Source organism: Heteronotia binoei, chromosome 3, assembly GCF_032191835.1.
Source record: "Heteronotia binoei isolate CCM8104 ecotype False Entrance Well chromosome 3, APGP_CSIRO_Hbin_v1, whole genome shotgun sequence".
In the NCBI taxonomy this organism is placed as follows: Eukaryota; Metazoa; Chordata; class Lepidosauria; order Squamata; family Gekkonidae; genus Heteronotia; species Heteronotia binoei.
The window spans coordinates 104,680,506-104,698,695 of NC_083225.1; the positions used below are offsets into that span (position 1 = coordinate 104,680,506).

The 18,190-nt window shown below is 40.8% G+C and overlaps 1 protein-coding gene across 7 annotated transcripts in view; it reads left to right on the forward strand.

Annotated features, from left to right (window-relative positions):
• Positions 1–18,190, forward strand: part of GRIK1 (glutamate ionotropic receptor kainate type subunit 1) — a 319,350-nt gene that overhangs the window by 236,078 nt on the left and 65,082 nt on the right. For 3 of the 7 annotated variants that reach the window (XM_060234349.1, XM_060234347.1, XM_060234348.1), the window contains exons 8-11: positions 977–1,084; positions 5,161–5,205; positions 9,236–9,349; positions 14,846–15,049. In XM_060234349.1, the coding sequence (XP_060090332.1) occupies positions 977–1,084; positions 5,161–5,205; positions 9,236–9,349; positions 14,846–15,049 (471 nt within the window). The remainder of the gene's footprint in view (positions 1–976; positions 1,085–5,160; positions 5,206–9,235; positions 9,350–14,845; positions 15,050–18,190) is intronic. The other 4 variants (XM_060234350.1, XM_060234351.1, XM_060234352.1 and 1 more) reach the window with 3 other exon arrangements.

The window sequence follows — 18,190 nt, forward strand, 5'->3', positions numbered from 1 at the left end:
CAAGGGAGTTCTGGCCATCACATTTAAAGAGACAGCACACCTTTTTAAATGCCTTCCTTCCATAGGAAATAATGAAGGATAGGGGCACCTTCTTTTGGGGCTCATAGAATTGGACCCCCTGGTCCAATAGTTTTGAAACTTGGGGGGTACTTTGGGGAGAGTCACTAGATACTATACTGAAAATGTGGTGCCTCTAACTCAAAAAACAGCTCCCCCAGAGCCCCCGAAACCTCCAGATCAATTCCCCATTATACCCTATGAGAATCGATCTCCACATAGGGAATAATGAAGTGCTCAGCAGACGTTTCCCTCCTCCCCCCTCCGGTTTCTGGTGACTCTGAAGCGAGTCATTGGCCTCTCTACTCACCAGTTGCTGCCAACTTCTTCAAAGTAACACAGAAACACCATCCCAAGAGGAAGCCTTTCAATCGGAGACTGAAGCCTCCGGAGGTGGAAAGGCACATGATCCAGTGGGGGTGGGGCTTCCCTCCGCTGGAAGGAGCCTGGGAAAGCGAAGAACCGTCCCTGGGACCTGGGGATTGGCAAGCCTACTAGGCCATGAAAATGTTTTTATTTCTTTTAAAATTAGAAAGGGTGTGTGTGAACTTTTAAGGTTGAAGAAACTGTTTTAATTTTTTCTCACTTTGGAAAAAAATGAAATTGTAGGGGCCACAGAAATCTATTACATTTTGCCTAAAACATAAAAAATAAAATAACATAAAAATAAATGTAATATTGATATTTTTATGGTGGTAGGGACTCACAAAGACGAAAGAGCCTAGGGTCGCTGAAAGTCATAATGTGGTCCTGGAGATACTAACTAAGAGTCATATATATTTCATTATTACATACAGAAGAAGTTTTGAGTTTTTATTATCAATCAAATGAGAGTTTTTATTCTGAGTGTTTGAGGTTCACAGTCATGTGCAGCTGTGCCTAAGCATCAAACTAAAGTGAATCCTCTGTTTCTCTCTAGGCTAGATGGGATGGTTTGACAGGGCGTATCACCTTCAACAAAACAGATGGCTTAAGAAAGGATTTTGATTTGGACATTATTAGCCTCAAGGAGGAAGGAACAGAAAAGGTAACCAGTTTGGGACCACTGTGCTCATGCTGTGAGCCAGACGGTACAGTCGGCAAGGCTGTATGTATGTAAATAGCAATCTTAGAAAAGCTCAGTGAATTAAAAGCACATACTGGGCACAATCTATCTAGAATTTCTCTGGTCCAAGACCTATTGAAATGAACATGAGCTCTTCTGTAATCATATGTATATCTTTGGTTCAGTTCCGTGGGTTTGAGCAGCAGAACTTCACAATGATTTATGCCAGCTGATATCATTATCCAGCAGCTCACTTGCTTTTACTTTCCTAAAATGACATGGATAAAGTTTTTTAAAATTGGTAAATTATTTTTATACACCTTACAAATTAAAATAAACATACTGTCCCAGTCCAAGTGGAAACCACATGCTCTGATTGGTGCAATACAAGGAATTCCCAGCACAGTACAGCACTGTGGCTGAATTTCCTGTGAATATATATTTCAATCTAACCCTCTGATGTCCAGACAGCAGATTGGCAACTTATTACCATGTGACTATGTCCATGTAACCAGTGTGTCCATGCATATAGTTGAATCAGGGTCACTTTTTTCAATATCACATTGTCAATTCTTTGTTGTAATTTAGCAACAGAAATACATTCCAACTACGTAAAGTAACACAGTCATTGTAAGTATACCTGTTGTTGAGTTTTTGTAGAAACTCCTACTGTGATAGGTGAAGACACAAATTTCAGGTCCAACATGGTTACGAAAATACCCATGAAAGATGATTTTTCATTATCATAGAATGGGTTACAAGGCTGGGTACAAAAGAAATTCTGCAGTTCTAGAAGTTATCTGTCCAAACTGAGAAGCTTTTCACCCCATAGGTAAAAGTTGAACATATGAACATATGAAGCTGCCTTATACTGAATCAGACCTTTGGTCCATCAAAGTCAGTATTGTCTTCTCAGACTGGCAGCGGCTCTCCAGGGTCTCAAGCTGAGGTGTTTCACAACTATTTGCCTGGACCCTTTTTTTGGAGATGCCAGGGATTGAACCTGGGACCTTCTGCTTCCCAAGCAGATGCTCTACCACTGAGCCACCGTCCCTCCAAGTTATGTACAATTATTTTCTCTGTTTGCTTCTACCTTTATTTCCCTGACCTTTTTAGTGAACACTAAATTTTAAAAATTTTGCTACCCAAGCCTCCGTGTTAAATGCATTTGAATAGTGTAAACACTTTTCACAGTTTGTTTTTTACCTTAACCAAATAAAATAATTGTACCAGAATCCTTACTGTAAAATGCATTTCTGTTATCAGCTGTTATCAGCTGGTGGGATTGCACAGTTTTGTTCCATGCCAAAGCTCTGAAGCATCCTTGGAATTTCTCAGCATTCTATCAGCTCTTTGAAAAACACACACACCGTTTTTGCTTAGCTCTGCCAGACCTGCGATTATTATCCATTTAGTCAATAAATATTCTTGCATTTGGCCACCAAGATAATTCGACAGAACAGTTCACTCATCAATAAAGGACACTATGAGGAATAAATAGATTATATATCTATATTAGTATGTAATTAGGGTGGCCATAATATCTGCAGGCCAGCCAGGGACACCTCGAGGGGGGAATGAATGTGTGTGTGCATGCGCGAAGCGCGCACCGCCGGCGGAAACAGGAAGTGATGTCACTTCTGGTGACGTCATGCCACCGCCGGAAAAGGAAGTGACATCACTTCCTGTGACATCGTTTCCCCGTGCCACCTGCCGGAAGCAGGAAGTGACATCACTAGATTGGATTTGATTGGTTCCGGGTTAGCCAACCTGTGAGGTGGGAATTTGGGGGCAGGGGCGGGACTTTCCCGGGCGGGCGGGACGATCTGGCCACCCTAGGGGTCCCCAACCCCCAGTCCGTGGCCTGATAGCAACCGGGCCGTGAGTTATATAATTATTTCATTATATATTACAATTTAGTAATAATGATAATAAGATGACATTGGATTTATATCCTGCCCTGCACTCAAAATCTGAGTGGCTCACAATCTCCTTTATCTTCCTCCCCCACAACAGACACCCTGTGAAGTGGGTGAGGCTGAATGCTCTCACCAGAAGCCGTCCTTTCAAGGACAACTCTGTGAGAGCTATGGCTGACCCAAGGCCATTCCAGCAAGTGGAGGAGTGAGAAATCAAACCCGGTTCTCCTAGATCAGAGTCCACACACCTAAGTACACCAAAATAAAGTGCACAATTATATCATCCCAAAACCATCACACACACACACACACACACGGTCTGTGGAAAAACTGTCTTCCACAAAACCGGTGCCTGGTGCCAAAAAGGTTGGAGACTGCTGTTGTAGGTGATCTAGCTCACTTTAACTGTTTTACAATATTTTGTGGGCATTGGGAGAGACATAAGCTTGTGCTCAACCTACCTATTGAAATGAATGGGACTTTAAAAGTGCTCAACTTTGCCTGGGCTGCATATATTTTATGGCCTCATGAATGCATTTATTGATAGTGAATTCAGCCTGACAAATGCTGCTGTATCTCATTGTAGATCTTCCCAGTTCCAAGCGCGGTGCTTTAGGTGCAGGACCACACCTTCTCCATTGTTTTATGTTCAGTGCTGTTGCCAGGACCCAGAGGCTCCAGTCAGGATCAGGCCCAGTCTTGTATTACTGCAGCGCTCGCTCTCTTCCCAGAGGAGTTTATACTTAGGTTTCATAATTAGGTCCCACATTGTATATACAGTATACCTATTTACTCTAAACCGATAACTTTAGCTTGGATGAACTATATTTTCTGGATATGAACCAAACATTGATTATTGTTGCTATCCAACAAACTTCAATTCACAGGAACTGGGCAAAATTCACACAGTCCACCCACTTTTTGACATCAGTGATCTATCCCTATTAACAACCACCTTCAGATGTGAAAGTCTGACCTCTTTTGATTATAAACGTGAATCATTATGCACATCTGATTTATTTGCTGCCTTTCATAGATGGCACAACTCAGACATAATGTGTTTTTAAATATAGGGATATTTTCATAAGGGACATATTTTGTTGTTTAACATGATAACACCTATTAATATTGTTCACTCCTTTGCTAATTATCCTTGTTTATACACACTGCAAAAATGTATTTATCAGTGTATGGACATGATTTCCCCCCCCTCCATCTGAGTGGCATTACCTAGATGCAGAGGGATCCCTGTAGGTCTCTCCCTGCATGGTGTGTCCCCATGAACATTTGTGAAGCTAAAGTAACTTGACTGAAGAAAGGCAGAGAGCTGGAGGGGAAAGAATCGGTTATGCTGCTCTGATATGCTGTTTGCATGTACCCATGTGCATGCACAGTGAGGGGGATTGGAAAGTCTTACAGGAATCCCTCTGTTCATGAGTATTACAGCCATGTGAGGAAAGATCTACTACATAAATCCTTCATTTTGGTTTTGGTAAGCTTTCAGTATTAGGCACAACATGCAAAATAGTCTGGCATAATTTTTTTATGAGTACAAACCTGAGAATCCTGTAAACTGTACAGCTATCTGGATCTGTTACATCAACATAAATAGTCTTTCATAATAACATGGCTTGAAAAGCCAAGATTTCGTTTCACTTGAAGAGCAGTGGAAAACTGTCCAGAGAAATTGGGCTGGCTTTACAACATGAGCCATGAAGCTACTAAAGCTCTCTGAAGTGTTATGATCCCAGCCAATTTACCTATGATAAGCCTGTTGTTACATTTTGGAACTGGCCTCTTTCTGTACTTCAGGAAAGGAAAGAAAGATGCTGAGACCCAAGGCAGGGAATCCATAATGTTATCCACAAGCAGTCAATGGTTTACTGAAAGAAAGGGACCTGCAGTGAGAAGAGATGAGGCACTGAATTCATTCTAACATAAGAAAATTTCTTATTTAGATAGATGAAAGGTCAGTACTACCAATTATTAAACACAGTAATGTCTCAATCCTGCAATAACTGGCTCAGTAAATCTTTATGCTGTTAAAATAAAAATGTTACAACTGTGTACATCAGACTAGATTGTTCTTTCATTTTTAATGAAGAAATGTTTTTTTTTCTGTCCTCTTTCTATATTAAGGCTGCTGGTGAAGTTACTAATCATTTATATAAAGTATGGAAGAAGGTTTGTATATAGACAGATGATGAAAGAAACCTTCAGGCTGAGTCTCAAAACAACTCTTCCTTGAGGTTTTGACAAATGGATCTCAAATTGCAGTTTAGCGACAATAGTCTGTGTTAGAATGTGTTTTGCTATGTAGTACAGATCTTTGTTTAGCCTTTGTCTGTCGAACATAGCACTCAGATTATGACAGCCAGAAATGAACATCACCTGTAAACTGTATCTGATGTAAAAGACAGTGAAGTATAGCCATATTTTATACACTAACAATTACATAATGTGATAGCTGTAATAATATTTCTATCCTCCTTGGGTTTAAATATCACAATTGGTCCTCAACATATGATGGAAAAGCAAAGTCCTAGTATTTGCATGAAGCTTCGTTCCATGTAAATGTAAATTCCCTTTCTTTAAGTGAAGTTTATTTCCATTTAAGTACCCTATGGATATTCTGTGAGAAAGTTATTATTAAAAACAATAGGACTGGAACAGAGCTCACAAACTCTAATCTCCATCAGATAACAGAGTAGGAAATTTTTGCACAGTGATGCTCCCAAATACCATCAAATGTTTAAATTCATGCAGCCAGTATCACATTTTGTGCAGAAATATTGTAATTCAAGAAAAATTACATGCATACAAACATCACATAAAGCTGACATTATGTACGCATCTGGCATTGTTGATGGGCTTCCCTCCTACCTATTTTCCCTGCATTCTTGCATGGAGAATTACTTGGGTGTACAACATATTCCAATTATCCATGAATGTGATTATCCAGGTTAAACAGAGTTAGTTTTACCTGAGAAACTGAGGAGAAAATTGTTTAATCCAGAGCTGGTATCCTAGTTTGGGCTGGTAGAACTAACTCTGGTTAATTTGTGTGCCTATATTAACATACACAAGTTACTGGAGGTGGGTTTAAACCGGGTTTCCTTCAACACATTTTGCCCTAGAAGCGGAACGGAGGGAGGAGCAAGACATCTGCATATGCTGGAACAAGCTGGGTTTATGCTTAATGTTGACTTAATGTGCTGTCTGAATGAAGTCACACTACAATTAATTTAAAGCTTTCTTTCAACACTATGCCTTTTTATTATGCATATTAATATGTAGTACACTGTTCAAAGTTAAGATTGCATTTATCATGGATACATAGCTAGATTATTATCAAAAAGTAATAACAGGTTCATAGATCTTATTTGGTTTCTCTTTTCAGGTAGTTCAAGTTTTATTAATTTAATTGTAATAAATTCAGAAAATTGGTTATATGCTTTGAGCTTGTCACTAAACTGCAATAAATCTGGCTTCACTGTAGATATGATCCCTTAATCTCATTTTTTCAATGCCCTTTTGAACTTTCTCATCACTTTAAGGTTTTTCCTCTAAGGCTAATGTACAGTGTATATGTTCTATTTATTGTGATTGTGCAGTGTCATTTTTGTAAGAATGTTTTACAACCTCATTGCCAACAATTTCAAGCACAATTTAAGTACATTAGGAAACCCAAGCATCTATAGGTCTGTGACAGCATACGTACATATAAATCCCTGGAATTTCTGTCACAGATTCTCAGATAATAGGGTTGAGGAAGGACTGAGATTTGTAAGCTATTTCCAGGCAGGTTAGATAGCATTTGCCAAGATAGACCACTGGTTTTAGTCAATATGAAGGAACTTACATTTGAAGACAACTTACATGTGAAGACATTGATAAGATACCTTTCTCACTAAACCTGAATTATAATAGTTCATTTCTTTTAGAATTGATATTGCTGAATTGATCACCTTCTGACATAATAAATGAAGGCATATGGAAAGACACTGAGAATGTATCAATGTTAACAGGCACACTGAAGCACAAGCAGGGAACATTTCAAAAATGAGATTAGTATTTGGGTACTAAATAAGTTGCTGATAACTTTGTACCCAGTTCTTAATTAGCTGCAACCATTGGTAGTGTGATCTGTTTGTTTATCCATAGAATGGCAGTTAGTCAAAATGACTTGCCTGTTCTTCAACTGAATACCATAGAGATGTGAAACCTTTCATATCACCCACTATCACTTCAATATAATATATTTTAATGAAGCACGTCACACAGTCTGATGAAGTCAACTAAAAAACAAAGGCCCTCAGAGTTTATAATCTGGAAGAGCCACTTCAGAGATCAGTACTGATTGCAGATAGTTTTTTTTTAATTTAACAAATTTATACTCCACCTTTCTGCCCTCATAAGGGCCATTAAGACAGCTAGTAAAATAAAATCACATCATCAAAGCAATTAAAACCAGACCTAAAATACATGCAAAGACATAAAAGCAACAATTAAAACATGGGCGGAAGGAAAGATCACCAAGAGAACAACAAACAAAACAAATCATCCTCTGATGGCAATAGAAGGGGATAATGATGGCTTACCTATGTTTGATTTCAAAACAATGTATTTTTGTATATGTGGTGAGTTATTGGCAGAGCCTAGAAGACTCCTTCCAGCAGACTCATGGAACTGCTGCAGAATCAGAGGTGAAGATAACTAATGGATCCAAATACTCCTTTCTGTAAAGCTGAATACAATAATTAGAGTCATTTCAGTGGAAAAGAACCTTTTCTGGTGGAGACTGCAACCCACTGATTTTTCAGACCCTGATCCTGGTTACAGTAATAGTCCATCAGAAACAATAACAGAAGCCCACAAAGTATATGGAATATACCATATTCAGAAATCGGATGGACTGTTTTATCTGACAGGCTTTGAAAGCAGAGAAGATATCAGTTGGATAGAGTGTCATTAAAGAATACAGATTTATAATTGGCTTGTGCCTAAAATATATATTTCCCATACATTCAAATGGCAAGAAATAACTATGAAATTTGAGTAGACCAAATGAAACAGAAGTAACCAGACATTCTAGAATATGTTATGCCATACATTATTACAGATTCTATATCGTTAAGTCTAAGTTCAGTTGAACTGTTTGCCTGGATATGTAGACAGTATATTGTTGATAGTATTAAATAGTTAAATGTTGCTTAATCAAACAATCTTTTTAAAAGGCTGCTCTGAAAATGGTAGAACTCTTGTTAGACCTATCCTTAAATGGCTTGCCAAATTTGAATGATAATTTTATAGCATTTAGTAATTATGTGCCCCCAATGTCATTTAATTAGCTTGCTGTGTGGCTCTGAAAACTATATTTGTTTTCACTCTTACTTTGCAGCACTGTAAGCTGATGAATTCTGGACCTATTTTATGGCAGGTCATTAAACTGCATGACTCGTCCTAAATTTCTAAGATACATTTTGGTATTTCTGATCTTATTGTCTAATCTTTCCAAGATAAAGACTAGTTTTGTCCACTGTTAATTGACTTTTTCATAATGTTTTAAGGTATGGAAAGGAAACTAAGGCCAGATTTGGCCTCCTTCTGTTTGAACTTTTGATTGTAATGTCAGTGGCTAAGAAGTAACTAAAAGAAATCTGTGCCTTTATCAGATTTAGAGTACATATAAAGGATACTGTTTACCATGAGATTTAGAGTACATATAAAGGATACTGTTTACCATGAAATTTTTTCAGCGTATATCTATATCTAAGTTTAAATCTGTTGTATAGTGGGAGTAATCTTCCCATTTGGAGGAAAAAAAGCCATGAATACAGCACTATATGGTAGAAAGTAAAGTCCAGGAAAAGTAAAGAAAATAAAACAATTATTTTGTGGAAGAATTGTTAATAGACCACTGCATTTTTAACATGTAATATTATGCTCTTATGGCAAAACTTCTCAGTCTGCTTTTTGAATGAGTGGTGTTTCCTGTGACTAATTGTGTTAGCACTCCATCATTTCCCTACTTAGAGCTGTACCTTCTGCATCTCTTCAATATGTCATACTGCTGGTGTCTGTTACTGTGATGTGGAATCATAAATATGAATTTCTTGTATACAACTTTAATGCACATTCATTTATATGAAACATTATCAGCTTAACATCATTAATGAATGTGGGAGCCAATTATCTAATTTGTTCCATATAGATTGGGGTTTGGAACTCAAACAGTGGCCTTAATATGACAGACAGCAATAAAGACAGATCTACCAATATTACTGATTCGCTGGCAAACCGAACACTCATAGTCACCACTATTTTGGTAAGTTCTAGTAAATTTTGTTGTTATTCATCATGGATTACTTTGCTTTATTCAAGTTGTTTCACTTTCAGTGCAGTTGTTTCACTTACAGTGCAGTCTTAAATAGAATTACACCTGTAAATCCTCTCAGGGCTTAGAGCCATGTAACTTTGCTTTGGTCTGCATTGTTGAACACCCAGACTGGAATTCTGCAAAACTGATAACAAGAAGTATGAAAAATATCATCAGTGGGAGGAAGGGGAAATTGTAAGTAATTTTTTTTAAAAAAAAAACTTAATGGCATAACTATATTAACAGTAAGGTTGCAGGGTCAAATTGACCCAGTGGTAGGGAAGGAGAGGAACTTTCCAGGAGCTTGTGGTGGGGAGAAAGCACGCAACGTGTATGCAATGTAATGATGGCATTGGTAATGGCAACCATAGAGTTTTGCCCAGAATACCACAGCATCACTGTGTAGTGGCACCAACATAATGACATCACTTCTGTGTGGCATCATTACATCATGTTTGGGGGTGGAATTTTCCCGCACCAGGTTGGTGGCAGAGAAAAGGTCCAAAATTGAGATTCCCACCTCCAACTGGGGAATGGCATCCATAATTAACAGTGGAAGCCAAGAAGAGTACAGCCTTGGAGAACAGGAGAGATGCCAGAAGACTGGAGGCTGGTGAATGTTGTCCCCTTCTTCAAGAAGGGGGAAAAGGAAGATCTGGGTAACTACCAACCCGTCAGCTTGACGTCTATACCTGGAAATGTTTTAGAACAAATCAACAAACAGTCAATCCTGGAACATTTAGAAAGGATGCTGTGATTACTAAGAGGCAGCATAGGTTTCTCAAGAACAAGTCATGTCAGACTAACCTGATCTCTTTTTTGAGAAAGTGACTACCTTGCTGGATCAGGGGAATGCTGTAGACATTGTTTATCTTGATTTCAGTAAGGCTTTTGATAAGATTCCACATACTATCCTTGTTGTCAAGTTGGTAAAATGTGGTTTGGATCCTGTTACCGTTAGGTGGATCTGTAACTGGTTGACAGATCGCACCCAAAGAGTGCTAAGTGAATGGTTCCTCATCCTCTTGGAGAGGAGTAACAAGTGGAGTGCCTCAAGGATCTGTCCTGGGGTTTTGTTCAACATCTTTATAAAAGATTTTGATGAAGGAATAGAGGGAATGCTTATTAAATTTGCTGATGATACTAAATTGGGAGGGGTTGCAAACCCAGCAGATGACAGAAACAGGATACAAGATGACCTTGACAGGCTGGAAAACTGGGCTAAAACCAATGAAATGAATTTAAACAGGGAGAAATGTAAAGTACTGCATTTAGGTAGGAAAAATCCAATGCATGGTTATAGTATGGGGGAGACTTGTCTCAGCAATAGTATGTGCGAAAAGGATCTAGGGGTCTTAGTGCACCATACGCTGAACATGAGTCAACAGTGTGATGTGGTGGCTAAAAAGGCAAATGCAATTTTGGGCTGTATCAACAGAAGTATAGTGTCCACATCACATGAAGGGATGGTATCGCTTTACTCTGCTCTGGTAAGGCATCACCTGGAGTATTGTGTTCAGTTTTGGGCACCATATTTTAAGAAGGATATAGACAAGATGGAAGGGTCCAGAGGAGGCCAACGAAGATGGTGAGGGGCCTGGAGACCGTCCTATGAGGAAAGGTTGAAGGAGCTGGACATGTTTAGCCTGGAGAGGAGGCAGCTGAGAGGTGATATGATCACCATCTTCAAGTATTTTAAGGGCTATCATCTAGAGGATAGTGTGGAATTGTTTTCTGTGGCCCCAGAAGGTAGGACCAGAACCAATGGGTTGAAATTAAATCAAAAGAGTTTCCGGCTCAACATTAGGTAGAACTTCCTGATGGTTAGAGCGGTCCCTCAGTGGAACAGTCTTCATATGAGGCTTGTATACAGGTGCATTTTTTGCATATTTGTTTACATATGGTGAAGTATGCATAGATTTTCAGGGCCAAACTAGATGTCCCAGGGACAGCACTATTATTTTAAAGCCTAACATGGGTGATTTAAAAATGATCATATAAGAACATAAGAGAAGCCATGTTGGATCTGGTCAACACTCTGTGTCGCAAAGTCCAACATCCAGTCCAACACTCTGTGTTGCAAAGTGACTAATGAGAGTCTGCAGTGCAGCAGATGAAGCACTTTTATTCCCCGCCCCATATGCCTTTTCAAGTGCCAGAATGGCCATCATTTCAGCATTGAAAAGTCTTGTCCCACTGTTTTGCAGGTTCAATCAGGATCAGCTCTGGCGGCATTTCTAAATTAGCTGTGTTAGGTTTTAAAATGGCAGTGATATCCCTAGATCTGACCCAAGAATGCCATCGCATCTAGTTTGGCTTTCAGTTCCTCTCATCAGAAAAGTGCTGACAAATCACAGGATTGGAGACAAGGGATCTACTATCCTTAGGGTGGTCTCAATTTGCACCATAGGTGTCTTTATAAAATTCTAATTCAGCAGCAGCTCTGCACCTTTCCGGACTGTACTCAGTTTAGATTAAGCCCCACTGCATTTTCACAAATACCATGTCAGACAATTCATTTTTGTGCTTTTAACCTAAATTGTTAATGATTCCAAATATTTTTAGCCAAATTCACTGCTTAGTTTGAATCAAACACAGTTAAAAACATTGGAACAGACCGTGGTGAAATATGCTCAGCTTTGCTTGAAATCAACGTTTGGGGGAAGTATGGTGTTGGAAGAATGTGGTTTGTAGGAAGGAGACAGAGATATGAACATGCTTAGTCCCCTTGCAATCTTTGTCCCATCCCGAGAGATGCTGGCTATGGGGACAGGAAATCATACCCTTCTCTGACACTGGTGCTGTGCAATGCCAGGTCTATCAACAATAATATCTCTGTTCTCCAGGATTATCTGGTGGAATAGGTGGTAGACCTAGACCTGGGTGCGGGATGGTGAAACTGTTGCCTTTCAGCAGCTGCTGCCCCTCCCCCCAGGCTTTTCAGTCCTCCACCAGTCCTGGACTAAAGGCGGTTGGAGGGTGTGGTGATGCTTATCCAGGAGACTTTCTCTTCAGGGCACTCCCTGAGACACAGATTGCTGGCATTGAATGTGTGCATCTGGTGTGGGATGCTGAGGAGAGCTTGGCCATTTGGCTGGTGTACTATCTGCCTAATGCACCAGCCAGTGTCCTACCTGGACTAATGGAGGCTATATCCACCTGGGCACTGGAGTATCCCAGACTATTGGTTCTGGGAGACTTCAGTGTCCATGCTGAGGATGTGACCTCCTCTCAGGCTAAGGACCTGGTGTCCTCCATAGTGGCACTAGGGCTCTCCCAAGTTGTTTCAGCTCACACACATCAAGCAGGTCACATACTAGATCTTATCTTTGTCTTCAGGTCCAGTTTTGGACCATTTCAGCCTGCTCTCCCAGGATGAAGTTGATAAGACCCTGGCTGCTGTAAAACCCACCACTTGCCTCCTTGATCCTTGTCCGTCATGGCTGGTTCCCATGGAATGGAGACAGTGTTGGCCGCCATGGTAGATGATCTCCGGAGGCATCTGGATTGAGGCAGTTCAGCGCTGCTGAGCCTTCTTGATCTGTCAGCAGTGTTCAATATGGTTGACCATGAAGTGTTGGCTCACTGACACAGGAATACAGGGGCTAGCCCTGTAATGGATGGTCTCTTTTCTCCAAGGTCGGGGACAGAGGGTGGCGCTTGGGGGTGAACTATCCCAAAGGCACCATTACAATACGGTGTGTCACAGGGAGCAATTCTTTCCCCAACGTTAGTCAACATCTACATGCGCCCCCTTGTCCATATTATCTGGAGGTATGGGCTGGGGTGTCATCAATATATGGATGACACTCAGCTCTATCTGCTGTTGGATGGCTGACCGGACTCAGCCCCGGAAGAACTGGGTAGGCATTGCAAGCTGTAGCTGGTTAGTTGCAACAGAGCCAACTGAAATTGAATCCATCGAAGACGGAGGTCCTGTGCCTAGGTTACAAGGGGGCTGGGATCAGAGATCAGTCTCCCATCCTTTGATGGGGCTCCACTGATGCCCACATCGAGGGTGAAGAGCTTGGTATTCCTGGATGCCTCTCTGACTATGGAGCTCAGGTTACCACCACTGCCAGATTAGCCTTTTTCCATCTCAGGCGGGTCAGACAGTTGGTCTCACATCTCATCCCCATGACCTGGCCACAGTGACCCATGCAATGGTCACTTCCAGGCTAGATTATTGTAACTCTCTCTACGTGGGGCTGCCCTTGACCCTCCTCCGGAAACTCCAGCTGGTGAAGAATGGTGCTGCACAAATGTTAACATCATCGATTGTACGGGCATGGATCCATCCTGTGCTGCATGAACTGCACTGGCTACCTATTGAGTACCAAATCTGGTTCAAGGTGCTGGTACTTACCTTTAAAGCCCTATAAAGCCAGGGGCCAGCATACCTTCGGGACCACCTCTCCCTGTATGAGCCCCATATGTCTTTACGATCAACGACCCAACAACTTTTGGTAATACCCAGTCCCAGAGATGTCCATCTGGCCTTGATGAGGGCCAGAGCCTTTTCAGCCCTGGCCCCTGCTTGGTGGAATGAGCTCCCCCTGGAGATCTGGGCCCTCTGGGCCCTCACCTGTCACCTGTCTTGCTTTCAGGGAACTGTCTTTTTTATTTTTAAAGTGCTGCATGTACATTTCTTCTGTTAAACGTATGTTCTGTTTTTGAAGCTTTGAAATGTATATTAAATTTATATTCTTCAATTTTTTGAAGCTTTGAAAACTGCTTCTCCAAGGGGGTGGGTTAGTTTGAAGCTGTTAAGCTCAGAAACATTTTTTTCCCCTAAGCATGACATGGGAGTGTAGAATATATATAAACAAATTGTAAGTACAGTGGGGATTATGTGCTTATACACACACTACCTGATTTTAAAAGGGATGGGGTGGAAATGGACATGAAGATTCACACTTCCCATCCGGCTTCAGTTCACAACAACTGACCTTAGACATCCAGAAACGTGTGATGAAAGTGCTGACATCTGTAAGGACTGAACTTTCCCCAGGGCCTAACAACTCTAATTTGAAGTTAAGTCAGAACAGGGTGCCAACAACTGGGGAACAGGAGGCAGATGTTGCTGTCTGATCATGCACTTTAAATCCAAAAGGGAACAGCAATGACTTCAGATCAAAGTGCTCATCTGACCGCAGCAGAAGACACACACACACACACACACACACACACACACACCTTTATACTTTGAAAGCAACCCTAGCTTTGTCCTAGTTCTTAATTTTTAGTTAATTTGGGGCATAATACTTACATACTCAATTTTTATATAATATTGGGCATTATTTTTACATACTGTTAAAGATACCTGAAAGTTGTGTTGCTTATAATTTCCAGTCTCCTTACAGAGACAATTGAGTCCAACCAAATGAGTTATTAAGTTGAAATACAAAATTCATAATTCTAAATTTCTGCTATCTTTTCATATAGGAAGATCCCTATGTCATGTACAAGAAATCTGATAAACCCCTTTATGGAAATGACAGATTTGAAGGTTACTGTCTGGATTTGTTGAAGGAGTTATCAAATATTTTAGGCTTCATTTATGAAGTGAAATTAGTGTCTGATGGTAAATACGGAGCCCAGAATGACAAAGGAGAATGGAATGGGATGGTCAAAGAACTCATAGATCACGTAAGATTAAATGATTTTTATTCTACTCATCCTGCAGTAATTTAATGCAATTATTTGGTTGTTTAGGCATAGTATCTCATCCCTCGCAATGTGCTTAGGCAGTGAACAATAGAAATTTTAAGCAGAAAAACTATTTATATTTCAAGCTAAAATACAAAGGGCTAAAGTTCACCTTACAATAAGACATTGAAATTTATTCCTGACCTGTTACAGTTCTGCAGGGCCTGTAAAACTGAACTTTTCTGGATGGCTTTTGGTTAATATCTTCAAAGCTGCCAGCAAGAGTGATCTAGCACTCCCACTGGTGGCACTATTGTAAGAAAATCTATGCTGAACTCTGTCTCATGGCCACTGTGGACTATAGTCTGTGGAATATTGATGCCTGTTTTATTGTTGTTATGTTTATGATTTTAATAATGTTTTATTATATTGATGATACTGTAATTTTGATGATATTTTAATGTTATTATCATTGTTATTATTGTTGGAAGCCACTGTGAGCCATTAATGGGAGGGACGGGGTATAAATTAACATACATGCATACATACAGACTGACAGACAGACATACGTACATACATACATACATACATTTTCCCACAGAGCCACAGAGAAAGCCCAGTTTCTGGTCTTAGCCAAATAGACTGCCTGTGGTGGAGGGATAAATATTATATATCTCACTTGAAAGTCACCCATCAGAATAAATCATGCAGACTATACTAGTAGAAGGAAGTATAGGGAACTAGTAAGAATTGGAAGAAACAAGTGGGAACCTGCAAGGACCTGTGAGAGGCTTCTCATTTCCCCCATCGCCTATTATTTGTTTCCCTTTCCTGAAAACTCCCATAGCCTTTCACCTTTTCCTGCTTCCTTTTCTCCTTCTAGGGTTGCGAACCTCCAGGTGAGGATTGGCGATTACCTGGAATCAAAACAGATCTCCCAGCTACTGAGATCGGTTTCCTTTAGGGTTGCCAGCTCCAAGTTGAAAAATTCTTAGAAATTTGAGGTGCATAATACCATAAAGCACCTTCCCCAGCAGTCATTTTCTCCAGGGGAACTGATCTCTGTCATCTGGAGAGCAGTTGCAATTCCAGGCGATCTCCAGCTCCCACTTGGACATGGGCAACCCTAGTTTTCCTGGAGGAAATTACTGCTTTGGAGGGTAGTGTCTATAGCATTAAACATTTCTGAGGTCCTTATCGTCTCTCACCAGGCTTCACCCCCAAATCTCTCACCAGGCTTCACCCCCAAATCTCTCACCAGGCTTCACCCCCACTCTCACCAGGCTTCACCCCCAAATCTCCAGGAATTTCCTAAACTGCAGTTAGCAACCTTATCTCCACTCAACAGCCAATCTACTTTTATCTGCCCCTCTGTCTTAAGTTTTCCCTCTCCTTGCCAGTAGCCTGTACCTATAAAAACTGTGCCCCCGTTATGTGATGCCACAGATCCCTGGCCCATTTTCTCCTCCTTAGCTATCCACCAACCTTCATTTTATCAGTGTCCCATCTTCAGTTGCATTTATTATTTATTTACTTCATTTATACCCTGCCTTTCTCCAAAGTGAGACAAAGCAGCACATATTATTCTCCTCTTATTTTTATCCTCACAAAAACCCTGTGAAGATTAGGCTGGAAGTATGTGACTGGTCCAAAAATATCCAGTGAGCTTCTGCAGCAACATGGGGATTTGAACCTGGGTCTCCCAGACTCTGTTCTGAAGCTCTAATCACTATACCACATTGATGGCTGCTGTTGAACATTAGCAAGCAGCCAGCCCTGGCTGAGTCATGCAAGTTGAATGGTATCAGGCAACCTGCAAGTCACTCAGAGCTTGCTGCCCAGCCTAGGTTTGCTAGCCTCCTGGTGGGACCTGGAAATCTGGAAATACAACTGAACTCCAGAAATCTCACCTCTGGAGAAAAGGGTTGCTTTGGAGAGTGTATAGTAGGGGTTGCCAGCCCCCAGATCCCAGTGGGGGATCCCCCAGTTTTGGGGGCTGCTCCGCAATGTGGACCAGCTGGCTAAACAGGGACATTGCAACACAATTACATTAAATGACATCATCACGTCAGGGTTTGGCAAACTCTATGGTGTAAGCCCAGTTTAACCCTAAAGTTTGCCCAAAAACCAGAGCCTCCACAATGCCCCCACCCTCCCCCAGAATACCCACTGAATACCACTGAACCAGTGAAAAGAGCTGGCAACCCAATTCCATTGGTGTTACATCCAATTGAGGCCTCTCCCCTCCCCAAACCCTGCCCTCCTCAGACCACAAAATCTCCAGAAATTTCCCAACCTTGACCTGGCAACCTTAGGGAGGCCTGGCCTTAATGACTCTTCCCTCAGACGCCAAAGTAGGCCTTTAACTCACTGAAGCCCAGCCTGGAATACTGTTATTGCCTAGCAACAGCCACAAAAGGAATTCCTCACTGAAAGCTACATGTGTACCTTTTATAATTTTTGGATATGTTAAAGCCCCTATTGTATTTTGTTTAGATTTCATATCTTTCTGCAAACCTGGGGCCCTTTTCAGGTTTGTAGAAAGACCTGTCTTGTCCTTTCTCAGATCCAGTTACCAGCTCTATATAAGTATCCAAAATTTTTCCACTTCACTACTAGAATCTAAGATTTCCCACTCCTACACAAACTGTTGTCCTATTTGCAATATGGGACAGGGAGATTTCTGCTGATTTCCCTCTGATTGTCTATCCTTATCCCAAGGGATTGGATTAAAGCAAACAAAGGGAGATTTCTGCTCTGTGATCTGTGTCCAGTCACAGTTCGTAGAATTCAACCCATACTCTTAGTTTTCAGTTTATTTAATTATTTAAGACATTTTATTTGGACCTCAAAGTGACAACAAACATTTAAAATGAACTTGTAAACAGTACATATATAAAACAGCAATTTAAACATAAACAGGAAGGATGTTTAATAACAGAACTACAGTTGCCAGGCACAGCCAGCATGAGACTGGGACATTGACATGGGGAAATGGCCATTGGTAATGACATGGTCACTTATATCCAAATGTTACATCATACCTCTCTAGGAATCACTGGAAATTATATGGTTTTGTGATAGAGTTTCCAGCAATTCCTAGAAAGGACTGATGTCACTTTCAGGTTTCCTCCAGAAATG